The 18698-nt window shown below is 38.2% G+C and overlaps 1 protein-coding gene across 1 annotated transcript in view; it reads left to right on the forward strand.

The window, feature by feature from the left end:
- The first annotated feature begins 14907 nt into the window (after positions 1-14907).
- The window catches only part of VTA1 (vesicle (multivesicular body) trafficking 1), a 28137-nt gene continuing 24346 nt past the window's right edge, over positions 14908-18698 (forward strand). The window contains exon 1 of the mRNA XM_009882304.1: positions 14908-14998. Coding sequence (XP_009880606.1) covers positions 14918-14998 — 81 coding nt within the window. The 5' untranslated portion in view covers positions 14908-14917. The remainder of the gene's footprint in view (positions 14999-18698) is intronic.

Consider the following 18698-nt stretch of genomic DNA (forward strand, 5'->3'; position numbering starts at 1 on the left):
CTGTATGGAGAAGTTGGGGGGGGAGGGGGGAAAGCCCCACCTCTTGGGGCGGTACGGGTTGTTCACGGTCTTCCTTGTCTGCTGCTTCAGCTGCAAGCCCCAGCCCGTTTTTCACGTGCTGTGTTTTTGCAGAGTTAAGTCTCTTTGCAGTCCGACTGGATACGCTAGCAGCCTAAAAAACATGATTGTACGCACGTGTGTAAAGCCTTCTGTGTTGGGATAGTTCTAATAAGTATCGCAAAAGACTGACATTCGAGAGTCTCTTCAGAGTTTTTCTCCTGCTGATAAGACCTTTCTGTCCTGTATCTGAGTAGGCAATTTGAGTTTGAGAGTTTTTAATGCTTTTAATGTGTTCATTTTATTTTCTATGAAGCTTTGTCACTTCTTCAGGGTTCTCTAAGGGGCAAAATGGGTGGCTCTTTTTTTGTCTTGTTAGTTTCACTGAAATGAACACAGCAAAATCTTACTGTGAATCTTTCAAATTAATATGTAAATTTTTCAAGCTAATTTACAGTTTCGAAGCTAATGGTCGCCAGGGTGGTCTGTGAGCTCTTCTAGAAGGCTTTCCACAGTTAATAAGGAAATGCAAGCCTGTCATTAGTAGTCTTAAACTTTTGTCCCAGTTAATCACCACACTTGGAAAATTTCTAAGAGTAGCAGATCACCTGAAATGTATGTTTATGTATCGAGATGCGAGGAGGTCATTTGGGGGGATTACTTGACAATAGTTTGCCTTCAAAAAGAGTTAAATAAAAAAATAGAGGTAGAACCTATAGTTTAATTCATAAAGCAGTCTTAAGTTTGGAAGGATGAACTTGTGAAATTCAGACTTCAGAAGGCTTTGCAAACCTGTCAGCTCAGTGTCACAAGAATAATTTTAATTTTTATGTGTTACACAGTAATACAGTGTTAATGTGGGCAAGTGCCACTAGAGAAGCAAGGTAGCCACATATTAGAACACTGGATGTTTTTACTGTAAAAACACAGGACAAATCATACTCTGCGTGACAGGAAGCACCAGCCAGGTCCAGTTACACTGTTTTCTGGATATGACCCCCTGTCTGGCTATATAATAAAAATACTAGCATTTAATGTAGGTAACAAAATACAAGTGTATTTCTGTTTTAAAACAGAAATGTTTGGGTGGCTGATCTCTATTTTTCTTAACGTCTTTTCCATTCTGAAACTTAATGTAAGTCTTAGTGTACAAGAAAAAATATTTGTGTTGAATAAGTAACATTTTCTTTAAAGTCCTTTGCATTCTCTGTCCCAAGTAGCCTGAAAATTTGCATAACTTATTTTTTTATTTGAGTACTTCAGTACATCTGATTCATTAAGTGTGGATTAGGTGAATGGACAGTGCAGTGGATTGATTGAATAGTGGCTGGCAGATAGAACTCAGAGCGTTGTGGTTAGTGGTGCAGAGTCTAGTTGGAGGTCAGTAACAAGTGGTGTCCCTCAGGGGTCAGTACTGGGTCCAGTCCTGTTCAACATATTCATCAATGACCTGGATGAAGGGATAGAGTGTACCATCAGCAAGTTTGCTGATGACACAAAACTGGGAGGAGTGGCTGACACGCCAGAAGGCTGTGCTGCTTTACAGCGAGACCTGGACAGGCTGGAGAGTTGGGCAGAGAGGAACCTGATGAAATTCAACAAGGGCACATGTAGGTACTGCATCTGGGGAGGAATAACCCCGTGCATCAGTACAGGTTGGGGGCTGACCTGCTGGAGAGCAGCTCTGTGGAAAGGGACCTGGGAGTCCTGGTGGACAACAGGATGACCATGAGCCAGCAATGTGCCCTGGCGGCCAAGAAGGCGAATGGCATCCTGGGGTGCATCAAGAAGAGTGTGGCCAGCAGGTCGAGGGAGGTCATCCTCCCCCTCTACTCTGCCCTGGTGAGGCCCATCTGGAATACTGCGTCCAGTTCTGGGCTCCCCAGGTCAAGAAGGACAGGGAACTGCTGGAGAGGGTCCAGCAAAGGGCTACAAAGATGATTCTCTTATGAGGAAAGGTGAAGGGACTTGGGTCTTTTTAGTCTAGAGAAGACTGAGAGGGGACCTCATCAGTGCTTATGAATACTTAAAGGAAGGGTGCCAGGGGGATGGGAACAGTCTTTTTTCAGTGGTGCCCAGTGATAGGACAAGAGGTAACAGGCACAAATTTGAATATAGGAAGTCCTATCTTAACATGAGAAGGAGCTTCTTCACTTTGAGGGTGGCAAAGCACTGGAACAGGCTGGCCAGAGAGGTCGTGAAGTCTCCCACTCTGGAGACGTTCAAAACCCACCTGGATGCCATCCTGTGCAACCTGCTGTAGGTGACCCTGCTCTGTCAAGGGGTTTGGACTAAATGATCTCCAGAGGTCCCGTGTAACCCTGACCATTCTGTGATTACTGAGTATAGTGAAAACTATATTCTAGAGATACCTTTCTCGTTACATTATTACATAAAGTAAAAAGCAGTGACAGCTCTTTTACAAGACAGGTCTTGCTTGGATCCTTTGTTCTATTATATACACAAAGGAGAATTAATTTGCACTAGTGTTCCACTGATGACACTTACTACTCCCATGGTTGATGAGTTTGTCTGCATTGACTAAAATGCAGAAGTTCTGTTTCATAGGATTTTTTTTTGCCTTTCTTAACATGAGGAGGAGCTTCTTCCCTTTGAGGGTGGCAAAGCACTGGAACAGGCTGCCCAGAGAGGTCGTGAAGTCTCCCACTCTGGAGACGTTCAAAACCCACCTGGATGCCATCCTGTGCAACCTGCTGTAGGTAACCCTGCTCTGTCAAGGGGTTTAGACTAAATGATCTCCAGAGGTCCCGTGTAACCCTGACCATTCTGTGATTACTGAGTATAGTGAAAACTATATTCTAGAGATACCTTTCTCGTTACATTATTACATAAAGTAAAAAGCAGTGACAGCTCTTTTACAAGACAGGTCTTGCTTGGATCCTTTGTTCTATTATATACACAAAGGAGAATTAATTTGCACTAGTGTTCCACTGATGACACTTACTACTCCCATGGTTGATGAGTTTGTCTGCATTGACTAAAATGCAGAAGTTCTGTTTCATAGGATTTTTTTTTGTTATTTTAAGGTTTATGAACCATTAATTTTGAACATTGTGGGTTTGAAACAATTGTGTGGAATCCTGAAGTATTAATTGTTAATATTGCTACTGTCAAAAATATGTTGTATGTACTTCTAGCATGTTACAAATAACAAAAGCTTTCCTAAAAAGGTAGGTTTTTTTAAAAGGGTAAGTCTGAGTATATGAAAAATTTTCAGGATACTTTTCAGATAATGTTTTGAAAGCAACATTTCTCACTAGATGCTTCACTGAAAAAAAAAAAAAAAAAGTTGAACACTCTTTGAGCCTTTGAAATGTGTTTCAGAGGAGCTCTGCACATTTGGTATAATGTATTGTGTGGAAGGAATAGTGTGAGGAAAGCTTGATGTGTGCTGGAACATGTGTTCTCTGTGATGGTATTCCTCCACCAGCCTTGTCTGCAGGTGTGTGCCTGGCACCGCGCGTGTCATGGGACCAGGAGGGTGGTGTGGCACAGCAGCCAGCCTAGCAGACCCTGCAGTGAAAGGTCGTGTTTTGTCACAAGTCTGCTTGCATGGCCACTGCGTGAGGGGGAACATCTGAATTTTGGTCATATGATACATATAACTATCAGTCTGAAGAAAACAGTAAGGTGTTTATAGCTTTGGAATGTTGCCAGAAGTTGTTCATCCCTAGGAAAAAAGCTTTGGTCCTAATATTGTTTCCATGGGGCAGTAGTTTTCAGTATGGACATGTGTTTGCTAGCTTTTGATTTATGTGCATTTTAGTTCAATTACACTTATATATTTCTGATAATATGAGGTGCAATGCAAACTAATTTAAGTATCAGAAGCAAGTGAACTTTCATAAGATCTGTTTGCAACCTAAAATACTACTTTCTATAGCTTAGCAATAAAATTGTCAGGAGGAACTACTTAGTGGTCATGTTAATATTTTTGTCTCTCATCAGCATCCACTGCCAGACGTGCGCTCTCAAAGCTGGGAATTTGAATGGCAGTTACACATTTTGTTTGCGTGTACCATTTAAAATTTTTTTCTCTTATGTTTTTTTGGGTATAATTCATTTGAAGCATTAAACTGGCATAAATCAGCACTGCCACCTAAAGAAGATACTGTAGTCCTTCTCTGGCTTCTCATTCCCAACCCTAATGTGCTTCAGAAGCAAACATTGATGTAATTGTGTGATGAAAACCAACAATAAGCTATTTTTCAGCCAGGCCAATTCACTACCGCTTAAACAGCTGAGCTCCCACACAGACGAAGACAAGGAACAAGACACAGTGGCTTGGGGTGAAGACAGGACTCTGGCTTTTTTGATATTGCTGTCATATGTTGATTTAAAGAAACTCTGATTTGATGAACATTAATCTCTGTTTTACACAATATGGATAGCTACAGCAGGGATTATTTGTATTTTTCAACTGCCACATAATTTTCCACATGAAAAATAAACCGTTGAAGAACAACATTGATGCTTTTGTGCACCATAACACATCACAGGTGCTTTTTGTTGTGGTGCTTGCTAGAAACACTGCAGAAGTTTAAAAATGGTTTTATTTCTGGTAGTTCTGCATGTTCCATACAGAGCCTTCATGTTTAACTCAATTTTTAGGTATTCAAATTCAAAGCACTATATGATCAGTAGCTTTATATGTTGTTTGTAAACTTACTTTTTTTAGCCCTGGCCACTCTTAGTTGATGGACGTAATTGATTGAAGCAATAAAAATGTATTTGCTTCATGACAGTATGTACCATAAATTTACTTGGTTGTAAAATTTGTTCCACTTAGAACATAGACTGTAGAGAAATAAAGAAACCAAGTTGTTGGGGCTCTTTTAAAGTTGTACAGGACATGATCTCACAAAATAATTCTCCTTTTAAAGAGATTAGACACTTTATGGTTAATGTAAGTGTTCAGCACTGAGGTAATCTACCACCTTCTTTTAAAATGCCTACCTCCCCATTTGTTATTTTTTTCTGACATTTCATATTATTTTGTTAATCATTGTCATTAGTTCTGTAGCCATTTCAGGTTCAGTAAAGGTCAGCTGAATCAATAGATATAAGGGAATACCAATAAAGGATGCTACATTGATTGGTTAGCAAAAAGAAAGCGATTAGTGATTCCTCATGTTAAAAACTTACATTAGTCTGACTGTTTGACTACTTTGAGATGCTATTCTGCAAACACAAGGAGGCAGACTTTGATAAAAAAAATATCTGGCCTGTGTAATAACGAAAGAAATTAGATTTCTAACTGTGCCATAGGCAGTTTGACTTGAAGTTGTTTTTTGAAAAATTGCAGGGCTTGAGAGCTAGTTTTGTCTTCTGAAAACTTCTGGTTTAGTGTTTAAAGCAAGATTTTCCTTAATAGTTGTTGTTTCAGCCTTGCAGTAATGTTGTTGAGCTCTTTTCAAAGATCATTGGTAGTTGATTTTATACTTCTGTACTTAATGGCCATTGATGTTCTAATTCAAAAGTATTGAGAGAATGCCAGTGAGTTGCCAGAAAAGTAGTGATGTTTCATGATATATAACATCCTAACACACATCAGTGTCTGGATATCCAGTGAATGCAATGTGAAAAATTATTATTATAGTCCTCAAACCAGGAACACTTTTGAAAAGCAGGGCTGTGATGGTTCTTGCTTTACAGTCTGCTAAGCACCAGAAAACATTCAGGTGAAATCAGTAGATGATCTGGTTAAAAAAGACGTGAAGAAAATCATCTACAATTCTCAAATTCTTGAGATAGAAAATCACCAGAGAATCTCCTCCCAAAGGATCTTACTGTTGCACTGACATTTCTGTTTTTGTGGGATCAAGCAGGAGAGAAAAGCAGTAGAGAATTTTTTTTCCACAACTAGTTGACAACCTCTTGAATCAAAAGTCACTCAGCTTTTAACAGAAATACCCATCTGTTAAATGTGACCGGCTTTTTAGTTTCAAGTTTAGTCAGACATCCATGAAGCAAGCTTCTCAGTACATACGAATTAAAAGACTTTTTTTTTTTTTAAATTTAAAAACAGGCAAAAAATAAAGTTCCTGGCCTGACTCAGAACTTGGGAAATATAATTACTGTGTAATTTTACAACTGAAATGCTGTTAATTTTTTACTGGTCCTTCCTCAAAGCAAAGAACTAATAACAAACAAATATTTTAATTGAGCTTTTAAAGTATGCAGCTTTTTATTGTATCATGATGATTTTTGAATGACTGATTTAGAAGATGCACATAATTCAGAAGTATTGATGGAAATAAAAGTAACTGGTGTTTGCTGTATTTCACTGCAGATGTTCTGCACATACTGACATTTAACTGGGATGTTGTAGAATTGAAATGCATAAAATAATATTCTTGTAACATTTCTTATCTAATAAGATCAAATTCCTGGCCTTTTCAGTTCAAATATTCATTTTTTAACTAGTTTTATATAATCCATTTGTAAAAGTATATTTTCCATATTCTGTTCTTGTTGGTGGCAGAAAACTGTTTTGTGTGCTACCAACAATACCACACAATTTAAAGTCTATTGTTAGAGATTACATACTGAAGAATAGATTCAATCTATTCTTTACTCAGGGTAAGTTAATCAAAGTAGTCAAATATTGAAGAAGTAAGTATCCATTTCATATGTACTGTGAGACTTGTTTTGATTGTGCTGTGAGTATAAACAAAATATTTCTCAGTTTTTTTCCCCTGTGTTTTCTATTTTTTCTTTTTTCAATCTTGGCTTGTTTGTTCTAATTTGTTTCAAAGATTTGTTAGTGGGAAAACTGTACCCTTAAAAAATCTTGTTTGTCTGTGGAGACAGAACAACAGTGAGAAGTGATTGGAATAACAAAGATAAATACATAAACCCCACAATCCTCAAAGCAAACTGGTTAGAAGCAAAAATTAAAGATTATGTTAACTATTGTGTAGTATTTTGGGCATCTGCTTTGATTACATAAGTAATATTTAAAAATAATCTGCTCTGACAGAGATAGGAATGAGAACATAAAATAGAACATGTGTACTTCAGAGATGAAACTTTATTTCTGAGTTAATTATTTATTAAATTCACATTTTTTTAGTGGATCTTTATTCAACTTGAACCTCTGGAAGTAGAATTAAGAACTGTCTTTTCCTGCCTGAGGTTTGCTGCTGCTTCTTAAGAAGGGCTGCATCAATATCAGCATTCTAATTTGCAGAGTCACAGAATCATTGAGGCTGGAGGGAACTTCATACGCCATCTAGTCCAATCCCCTGCTCAGAGCATGATCACTAGCGCGGGTTGGTCAGGACTGTGTCCAGACAGGTTTTGAATATTCCCAAGGATGGAGACTCCTCAGCTGCTGGGATCCACCTGTTCCAGTGTGTGATTATCCCCACAGTAGAAACTTCTCCTTGTGTTATAGCGGGTTTTCCTGTATTTCATTTTGTGCCCATTGCCTTTTGTCGTGAGAGTAATTTGTTTTCTCTGTAAGATTCCTGATTTTGAATTGATGCTGCCAGCCTAATACTTACCTTGTCTTTTGCTAGTTTCCTTCAGCATCTTATAATAAAAAGGAGGTATAAGGTCCTTCGAAGTTTAATTGTCAGTAGTTTTAAATCTCTTTTTAAAAGTCCTTGAATTCAGACAATTTTGACTTTACCATGCAGAAACATCAAATATTTATGATCTGCATGCAGAAATTACATGAATGAAGTATGATACATTAATGTTCATGAAAGCAAGAATAATTAATTTTTAGTTTTCTTTGCAGATACATTCTTTATGAAAATACATTTGCAGTAGTTTGAGTACAGTCCAACTTAATGTTTTTGTGTTCCTTGCTTCCCACATTTGTATTCCAACTGTTGTCTTCCTCTACCGAGCAGTTAACAAACATTTTTCTGTCAGTGTTTCGACAAAGGGAAGAGGAAGGTGTAGAATATGAATGAGTAATAAATTACAGCCTGAAAAAGCTTTCATCTCTTAATCAGAATCAAAATCTAGCTGAAGTTTATGGCAATGTTTTTTGTTAGTATTTAATGTCAATTTGTTACTATTAAATGTCCAAAATATTCCAGTTCCTAATAATTTTTTTCTGTACTAGAGAATTAAATACGTGTGGGGAAAAAGAACTGTAATCTTTTGATCCTGTTAGACCAGGAAAAAAAAAGATGGATAGTAGGACAGAATTTAGAAGATAGAATCAGCCTATTGTGCATGGTTGCTGGCTGGAACTTTTGTTCTCCAGTATTTTTACTTGGCACGGAGTTAGTTTAAAATGGGAGTGAGGGGAGTTTCAGTTGTTATCCAAACATAAATCTGGAATAACTTACTGTGTATTAGGAATGAATGCCTGGCACATACTAAAGACAAAATACTCACTCTGAAATTGTGCTGTGTATTAGCAAAGGAAAAATAACGTGGTATTACGTGACATAAATAAAGCAGAGAAGTTTCTGTAAAGCTCACTGTATAATTCCTTCCAGCACACCCACACTTAGTATTTGCTGAACAAAGATTAAGGGCAACAAATCAGGACATAAATTTTGTAGTTGTCTTGGCAAAACATTTTTCTGAGAATGATTACTTGCCAAGTCTTTATGAATTTGAAGATAAATCTCCTGTCTGCAAACTGAGAGCAAACCCTCTTTTAGTTAATAATTGGCAAAATAGTTCTGTCTTTATGCATAAAAGATTACAAGTGACTTGAGCTCTACTTATAATATTAATTAATATGTAGACATTAGCTCTTTGTAGTCTCCTTTACCTCCTTAGTGCTTTATGCCTATACTACTGTTGTTGGCCACACAAAAATCTTTTTTGCTACTTGATTTGGATAAAGGGGGCAAAAAATGTAGATTGTATCTGTTAGGAAGCCAAGTGCATAAAACAAGCTTAAAAAGAACCGATAATTACATTCATTTATTTGTTTCCAAATATCCCAGATCTTCATCATGAGAATTGTATGTCACTTATTTCCAAGATTGTCTACATTCTTCCAATACTTTGTTTAGGCTTTAAAAACTTGAAAACTTTTGCAGCTACCATGTATGATTTTAGTTGTTTTTTTATATCAGAATTTTCAGCAGCTTGGCTTTTCATAGAGGAAATTTTTTATCAAACGTTACCAAACAAATGGCTCCTGTAAGTCTAGTTGTTTAGTTTTACAGTGTATTACTGTGGTCATTTGGGACAAGCACTTTAAACATTTTTCAGTGTATAGAGAGAAGTTCTGAAGAGAAGTCTGAAGTAATTTTGATGTAAAATGGCATCTCAAGTGCAGTATTTTTTAAAGGTGAAATAATGCAATTGTGATACAGAACACTAAGAGGTTTTCTTTTTGTGGTGTCCATACCATTCAGGAGATTAACTTTTACTTATTAGAAATTGAATCACTTGCATTAAAGCAAAACTTTTGTGACTTAGCAAGCACAGTAACAATACATTTCACTGCTTTTGTAATATTATAGAAACCAGAATGTCTATATTTAAAGGAATGTAAATAATTACTTTGTTTTCTTTCAGATACAGGGGATGAGAAACTGAACTCATGTTACATTAGGCTTTCTCAGCAGATATTTGAGGTGGTAAACTTTTGACCTCTTTCTTCCGAGTTCTTTGCTACTGAGATTGCCTGTCAACATAAACATGGAGGACAGTTCTTTGACCATCAATGGCCAGTTTAAAATTTCACTGATGATATTAACACAGGAAAATTATGTTCTGCTCATTGCTGCTGAAAATTCAGTAATGAAATGAGTTTGGCCATTTGCTGCCAGTTAGACAGGAAAAGGACATATTTCCTTCTCTAGATGAAAGCATATGTTTAAGTTACTATCATGTATCCTTACCATAAGTAATATTTGAGTGATAAACTACACACAAAAGTAAAAGATAGGTAAGAGACTTCTGACACCTCAATTAGAAAAGGTAGTAGCATCAAAACCAACACAAACCAACGTGGTCTTACAGATAGCCTTCATATAGAATACTTAGGACATTTCAAAATTAGAGCAGAGAGAAGGGTGACCAAAAGACACAGACATGGGAAAACTTCTGTTTGGAAAGAAATTAAGATTCTTTGCCTTAGGAAAAAGGTGTAATAATAATACCCCAAAAATGCAAGGAGTAGAACTAGTAGACCCTGTCTTCTGTTGTCTGTAGTAAGGCAATGGATTACTTACTGCTTTCAGATTCACCCACGTATTCTTAGAATCATAGAATCATAGAATTGTATTCTTAGAATCATAGAATGGTTTCGGTTGGAAAGGACCTTGAAGATCATCCAGTTCCAACCCCCCTGCCATGGCCAGGGACACTTCCCACTAGACCAGGTTGCCCAAGGCCACGTCCAGCCTGACCTTGAACACTTCCAGGGATGGGGCCTCAACAGCGTCTCTGGGCAACCTGTGCCAGTGCCTCACCACCCTTAAAGTGAAAAACTTCTTCCTAAGCTTTAATCTAAACCTGCCCTCTTCCAGTTTATAGCCATTCTTCATACAGATCCTTTCAAAACATTAAAAGGATATTATTTTTACTTCAGTACTGTCTGTAGAGGCAAATACTAAATTATTTCCTCTTCTTATTCTGTTTCTGTCAGAGAAATCTCTAGTTCCTTCAGTTTTTCAAATATTTCACTTGCTGTCTGCTTGATAAGTTTAATGATTGTTGATAGAGGTTTTTGACCCCCAACCCCGACTTTTGACTACAGCACCACTGAGTAAAGCAGCAAGCGTGCCCAAAAGCACTTAACAGCATTTTGTTTGTCACTGGTGAGTTTCAAACACTTGCAGAGTATACTTTCCTTCTGTATCTTCAGTTTGTCAGTTGAAACTGATGTTCCAGGAAATTTTGACTGCTAGGGTATGGTTTGCGTTTTCTTACCTGCAGGTTGCCTAGTTCTTTGTTACGATCAGGTTGTTTTATCAAAGGTATTTGAGTCAAGACTTCCTTTCAGTACTGAATGCTATTAGGTAGTTGTTCTCTGTCAATAGTAGTTTTCACAAACATTATACTTTATTTTTTGATCACCGTTTACTTGAGAAGGAATAACTTTTGCTCTTACCTCAATGGTTGCCTCATCAGAGGCCTGTCTCTGGGAAGGTTTTGTTATGCAGTACTCCTTTTGAACATATTACTGTCACTGAAGAAGTGGGTATGCACAAATTCTGAACTTTGAAAGTTCTTAAATATTGCAGTAGTCTCTCTTGTCAGGGTAACTTAAGTGTGCTTTGACCTTCTACTAGTTCATAAGATCATGCAGGAAGTCTGCTTTCCAATTGATATGAACGTTGGTACAAATTGGGGTTTGATGGCTAGATGTGGTAACTCATATAGTCAGTTGTGTGGTACAAAGATGTAATTGCTGTGACAGGTGTAACACATTTAATCTTAGTTCAGGTGACATTAATGTAGGATGTCTCTCCTTAATATCTGTAGAGCTGCTATAGGAGGGTCTCCATGTTTTTTTGACAGTCTGTACACTTTGGATGATAGTTCTTTCATCTTGAATGACCTGAGGACTCTTGAGCACCTTGGTCTCAGAGTGTTTTGTTAGCAGGAAAGTGGTGTTGGTATGGAACATTGTTTGATGTCACCCATAGTGTAAATTTATATCTAGACAAGAAAAACATGTTTCTTATCTGTAACTGTTGTTCTTTGACCTGTGCTCTCTGTGTGTTCAAGACTCGCTCTTCTGTGTTTGTTCATTGGAATGCCTGAAAGAGTCTTCTGGTTGTTCTCAGTCTCTGAAATCCTAAGAGGGGAGAGGGCTGGCTATTTAGGGGTGCTTATGAAGCGTACAGATGTAGCAGTCCTATAAATACACCCCTTTGAATATTATTGAGGAAAAAAAAAAAGATCTTGCTTTCACTATTTAAATGGATGTACTTGCAATGAATGTGAAAAAAAGCCACATAAAGGTAACAGAAGAGTAACAGTCAAGCAGATAACAAATAAGCAGATCTTTTAACAATTAAAATGATCCTCAAGACTAAAGACCTTTGCAAATTTTCCATTTATATGGAAACAGGGTTCTTCTTATGTAAATGAATTTTGGAAGAGATATGAATATGCATACTTTAGCAAGCAAGATAAATCTGTATCTAGTAATGACAAACAGTATTCTGAATTTATGTTGCCCTAACTCATATCAGTCTAAAAATAATTTACTTTTCTCTGAAAATGTCCAATATTTGCATCTGTCAAAAAGAAACAACTGATCTAGATGGCGTGTAGGTCTAACATCCATTATGTTAATTCCTGAATTTTGCATAATTAGATCATACCATGAAATGTGTTTGGGGAAGCTTTTAGTCAAGTATGTACTTAAAAGTCAGTTTAATTGAAGATTGTAAGTATTAACTCCTCATAATGTGGTTGTGGTACTTTAATAGGCAGCAGACTTAAACTAATTTGAGTGCCTTAAATACAAATCTCTGTATTTTTCTGTGTTCGGATTTCTTTGAAATGTATTTTCAAGTTTACATTTGCTGGTTTCATAATTTTTAATATTAACATGTCAGCATCCTGAAGATAAATAAGATGGACTTTAAAGTACATACCAGTAATTAGCTTAATATTAGTGTTGTCACTTGATGAAACTTACATAGCATAGAACCTCATAGCCATTTTTGTTAAAATTGCTGTATTTCATTTGTCACGGTCAGTTGTTGGAGTTGTTCATAGTGTTTATTCATTCCTAAAGTTTCAGGGTATACTTTTACTTGGTTGTTCTTTACTGAAAACTTGAATACAAAAGTGCTAGGTTGTTTTATAAATTCTAAATGTAGAAGTAGAGAGGCATTGGAGGGCACAAGTACTTTATTTTGGGGGGGTCTTTAAATGGTTGGGCAGCCCAACAGCTTTAACATTAAAAAATTTGTCAGCTTTGCAGTCCCAAATAAGGAATGTACACTTTGTCTGGTATGTCTAGCAATTGCATATGAAACGTGACATATTACTTTTAAAATCCAGAAAAGTGAGTTAAATAATGGTGCTTACCAGCAAAACCTAGTTAAGTTTTGTAGAAGGAGATCTCATTTTATTAGATAGACTGATAATAGATGGAAAAGGCTTATAAACTTTTGAGCATAGAATCATAGAATGGTTTAGGTTGGAAAGGACCTTGAAGGTCCAGACCCCCTGCCAGTGGGACAGCTCCCACTAGACCAGGTTGCCCAAGGCCATGTCCAGCCTGGCCTTGAACACCTCCAGGGATGGGGCATCAACAACCTCTCTGGGCAACCTGTTCCAGTGCCTCACCACCCTTAAAGTGAAAAACTTCTTCCTAATATTTAATCTAAACCTGCCCTCTTCCAGTTTAAAGCCATTCCCCCTCGTCCTATCACTAGATGCCCTAGTAAAAAGTCCTTCCCCAGCTCTCCTGTAGGCCCCCTTTGGGTACTGGATGGCCGCAATAAGATCTCCCCGGAGCCTTCTCTTCTCCAGGCTGAACAGCCCCAACTCTCTCTCAGCCTCTCTCATAGGAGAGGTGCTCCAGGCCTTGGATCATCCTCGTGGCCCTCCTCTGGACACACTCCAGCAGGTCCATGTCCTTCTTATGTTGGGGACTCCAGACCTGGATGCAGTACTCCAGGTGGGGTCTCATGAGAGTGGAGTAGAGGGGCAGAATCACCTCCCTTGACCTGCTGGCCACACTTCTTTTGATGCAGCCCAGGATGCGGCTGGCCTTAATATAATGCTTTATTCCGCAGCAAATGTCAGGATAAGTGCAGTTTGAAAACAACTGTTATATTCATGTTTACTGAGATAGTTTGAAGGGAAAAGGCTGTCTCTAGTGCATAATGAGATGCTTGGAAGGAGACAGATGGTAAAGCTGTGCAGCAAGTAAGGGTCACTTGCACAACTCTGTCCCGCAGAAGGAAGGGCATTGGGGTATGACATAATAACTAGCCTCGTGATATTTGGTAGAGTTGCAGATTTTAGTTCTTAAGCTCTGCATTTGAAGGTGTTTTATAGGACTCGCATGAGGGTCAGGAATAAGATTTGGTTGAATGGTTTTTTTTGTGAAAATGTTCTGCGTTTGATTACTGTATGTTTTTGTCCATTTTCCCTTCCCTGTGGGTGTTAATACCAGTAAATACTAGTGGTTTTGTTTTACCCACAAATTCCTGAAGCATATGAAGTTTTGCCATGTGCATATATAAAATTCATAGATTTTTGGTACTAAAAATAAAATTTTTAAACAGAAGATGTTAATCATTCATTTTCAGGGTAATATGAAAAACTGGCAACTTTACATGCAGGGAAAGTTTAATAAAGTCTGTCTTGCCTGATTTAAAGATCAGGTTTGTCTTGTGTCCTTTGATGATATGTATGCATATATATGGATATAATAGGTGCTTAATTCCATTTGTTGAAGTGGAGTTTTAAAGCTAGTTAGTTCCTGCTACATGAAGTTCCATTTTTGAGATGTATCCATACACTCTGTACGTGTAAGTCATATGAAAATTATTCATGCGTAAATAGGGGTAAAAATCAACTTGAAGTTCCTGTTTGAGAGAGTTACAAATGAGGATGGTGATTGTTTACAAAAGCACTTAACACCATAGTGATACAAACATCCATCTGAAATCAGCAGAAATATTCTTTGAGAAAAATAAAGCATAAATCTTACAAAAATACCTCCTAATATCTCTGCAAGGCTGAACAGGTCTAGATTTCGCTGTCATTGCTCACTGGTACTGTAGTAGTACATTGTTAAACCATAAAATGAGTTTGTCTTTCAGATGTGTTGGGGGGGGCATTGCTTTGTTTGCTTACAGGTTTTGCCTTAGATAATAACTCTGATTTTTTTTTTTTCTTGGTGTGTTTTGTCTGCTTAAAAGGTCGTTTGTATGCGATGCAAACAGGGATGAAGATTGATAGCAAAACCCCAGAATGCCGTAAATTTTTAACTAAACTTATGGATCAGTTGGAAGCTGTAAGTAGAATTTATTGCTCTTCTCTAAAATGATTCATGATGTTACTTTAATTTTTATTTAAGCTTCTGCAAATACTATCTTTCCTCTCTCATCAGTGTTTGATGCAACTATTCTGTATGCAGGCATAGTGTATGAATGAAGTTGTATATAACAAATTGGCAGAAGGATTGAAAGGAGATAAAGCTATATGTGTGTGTATGTTTATATGCATGCACAAACATAACTGAAGTTTCATAGAGCAGATATTTGCCGTAAGGTTTTGCCTACACAACATGAATTACAATACTTTATTCATACATATTCTCATAAGAAATCATAATTCATTATGAAATAAATGCAGGAGTTCTAGAATACTTTTTTTATTGGTTTGTCCTTCGTTCCTTGAAGTTTATGAGAGTTATTTTCACTGCTGTAGAACTGGCTAGCCTAGTCCTTAGTGCCTTTGAAATTTTTGGCCTAAACTATTTTACCCAGGGAGTTTTTTAAAACATTCTCTAAAACATAAAGGTACTTTTGATTGTATCCTCTGTTAGAGAGTGGGAATCTTATGCTATGAATTTTTGTAAGCACAGTAAAAGATAGCAATGCCATGCTCTTTCGAGTGGACCTGACAGTATTAAAAAGCAAACAACCTTAAATAGAACAGGGTTAAACAAAGAAAGGTGAAGTCATTGTACAGATGGTCAGTTTACGTTCAGGAGCTGTTTATGTTCATATGCTGTAGTTTTCAATAGTCTCAAAGGAAGTAGTGTGTGGATTTTAAGGTTTGAGTGCTCATTTGGAAGCAGAAAGTAGCATTGAAAAGTGAAGCAGCGGTTCTTTTTGTGTTTAGTATTAATGATTCCATCCAAAAACTAGCCATGCAATGACTGAAGAGTTTGTGTGAAACTAGTGCAACAGCCTTCACTTCTTCAGAAGAAAAATGAATCATGAACCATTTGTCCTTTATTCATACCCTGTGATTCTTGCTGTGTTTTATCTCTGATTTTTTAGCAATGGAAAAGTCAGTGTGCAGTGGCTTCTTGGTGTGTTAATTCATCAAATTTTAACATCTGTAATGGGTCTGATTTTCATGCTCAAAAGGGAAGAGAGGTGGCAGGACAGATGAGATTACAACTCTGAAAGATTTTTGCTATTCATTCCCTAAGAATTGTTAAAATTCATTCAATCCCTTGTGGTACTGCAGCAACTAATTTTTCTGCAGCGTTCAGTTACCCCTTTTGTTTCAAATTTGGGAAGACTAGAAAACCAGAAAAAATCCATCTTCCAGTTGCTGGTAAGATTGTGTGACAACTGATGCTCGGGTATTGAAGTGCGTTCTATGTAGCCAAGAGGTGGAAGGATGGAGAGCACACTTCTAAGCAGATCTAATACAGCATTTTGGGAGCTAGGAAGCGTAGACATTGATAAATTGGACCTCCACAGTAATTCAATAGCAGCCATTTTCAGTCTGCCGTTAGCCAGCAGGGGGCACAAAGGGGTGCTGCAGGTGTGTGCTAAATGTTTCTCACGGCTTTCTGTGTATTGCCGCAATTGCTTATTTTGGAGATTAAGACAGAAGCTTACGAAGAATCCTGAAATTTATAGTAGCAAAGAATAAAAGTGTAGATATATCTGGAAATTGCCAGATGTGTTCTTTGCAAGAAATTTCATAATATTCCAAATATATGAATTAATTAAATACAGTGATTTTTATATCTAAAAATACATGTTTCTGTCAGAAATATTTTTATATATTATTGTGGTGTCCTGATTTTCCAGTATATAACTGCTTCATTTAAATGATTTTAGTAAAATCAAACCAAATGTGATTTTTAGGTTCAAATTATGAATTGTCATTTAAAACATCAGTACTACTGTACTGAATCACAGATTGTGTGATGGGTAGTTTCAAAAGTAAAAAACTTTTTGTTAACTTTAATATTTTTAGAAGCATATGCAACTGACTGTCATTTATGTATTTGAAATCTCCATTTAACATCAGATCAAGTATAGTAATAAGTTATTTTATGAGTGTAAGATGGCTGGTGAAATACATAGTTCAACAAATCATTTTATTCCTGAACTTCAGTGTTTCATTTCAGTTATATGTCTTGCAGTTCCAGGAACAGGCAGTTCTTGGAATGTGTCGACGATAACTTCCTTCTCCAAGTGATAGAGGAACCAACGAGGAGAGGTGCTATGCTGGGCCTTATTCTCACCAACAAGGAGGGGCTGGTGGGGAACGTCATGTTCAATGGCAGCCTTGGCTGCAGTGACCATGAGATGGTGGGAGTTTGAGATCCTTAGGGCAGCGAAGAGGGCACACAGTAAGCTTGCTACCCTGGACTTCAGGAGAGCAGACTTTAGCCTCTTCAGAGATCTGCTTGCTGGAGTACAGTGGGATAAAGCCCTGGAGGGAAGAGGCACCCACGAAAGCTGACTAATATTCAAAGACCACCTCCTCCAAGCTCAGGAGCGATGCATACTGACAAAGAGGAAGTCAGGCAAAAATACCAGGAGGCCTGCATGGATGAACAAGGAGCTCCTGGACAATATTAAACAGAAAAAGGAAGCCTACAGAGGGTGGAAACAAGGACAGGTAGCCTGGGAGGTATACAGAGAAATTGTCCAAGCAGCTAGGGATCAGGTTAGGAAAGCTAAAGCCCAGATAGAGGTAAATCTGGCCAGGGATGTCAGGGGCCTTCTGTAGGTATATCAGTGACAAAAGGAAGCCTAGGGAAAATGTGGGCCCACTCAGGAAGGAAACGGGAGACCTGGTCACCCGGGACAGGGAGAAGGCTGAGATACTCGGCAACTTCTTTGCCTCAGTCTTCACTGGCAAGGGCTCTAACCACACCGCCCATGTTGCAGAAAGCAAAGGCAGGGACTGGAAGAATGAGGTACCGCCCACTGTAGGAGAAGACCAGATTTGAGACCAGGTGAGGAACCTGAAGGTGCACAAGTCCATGGTACCTGAAGAGATTCATCCATGGGTCCTGAGGGAACTGGCAGATGAAGTTGCCAAGCCACTATCCATCATATTTGAGAAGTCGTGGCAGTTCCAGTGAAGTTCCCACTGACTGGAAAAGGGAAAACATAACCCTCATTTTCAAAAAGAGTAAAAAAGAAGATCTGGGGAACTACAGGCCAGTCAGTCTCACCTCTGTGCCGGACCAGATCATTGAGCAGATCCTCCTGGAAACTCTGCTAAGGCACATGGAAAATAAGGAGGCGATTGGTGACAGCCAGCATGGCTTCACTAAGGGCAAATTACGTAACAAATTTGGTGGCCTTCTGCGACAGCATTACAGCATTGGTGGATAAGGGGACAGCAACAGTTGTCATCTAACTGGACTTGTGCAAAGCATTTGACACTGTTCCGCATGACATCCTGGTCTCTAAATTGGAGAGATGTGGATTTAGAGAGACATGAATTTGTTAGATGGACGACTCAGTGGATAAGGAACTGCCTGGCTGGTCACACTCAAAGGAGTTGCAGTCAATGGCTCTATGTCCAAGTGGGGAGAAGTGACAAGTGGTATTCCTCGGGGGTCAGTACTGGGACCAGTCCTGTTTAACATATTTGTTGGTGACATGGATGTTGGGATGGAGTGCACCCTCAGCAAGTTTCTCGATGACAACAAGCTGTGTGGAGCAGTCCACATGCTGGAGGGGAGGGATGCCATCCAGAGGGACCTGGACAGGCTGGAGAGGTGG

Source organism: Charadrius vociferus, unplaced genomic scaffold (genome assembly GCF_000708025.1).
Source record: "Charadrius vociferus isolate BGI_N301 unplaced genomic scaffold, ASM70802v2 scaffold13, whole genome shotgun sequence".
NCBI lineage: Eukaryota > Metazoa > Chordata > Aves > Charadriiformes > Charadriidae > Charadrius > Charadrius vociferus.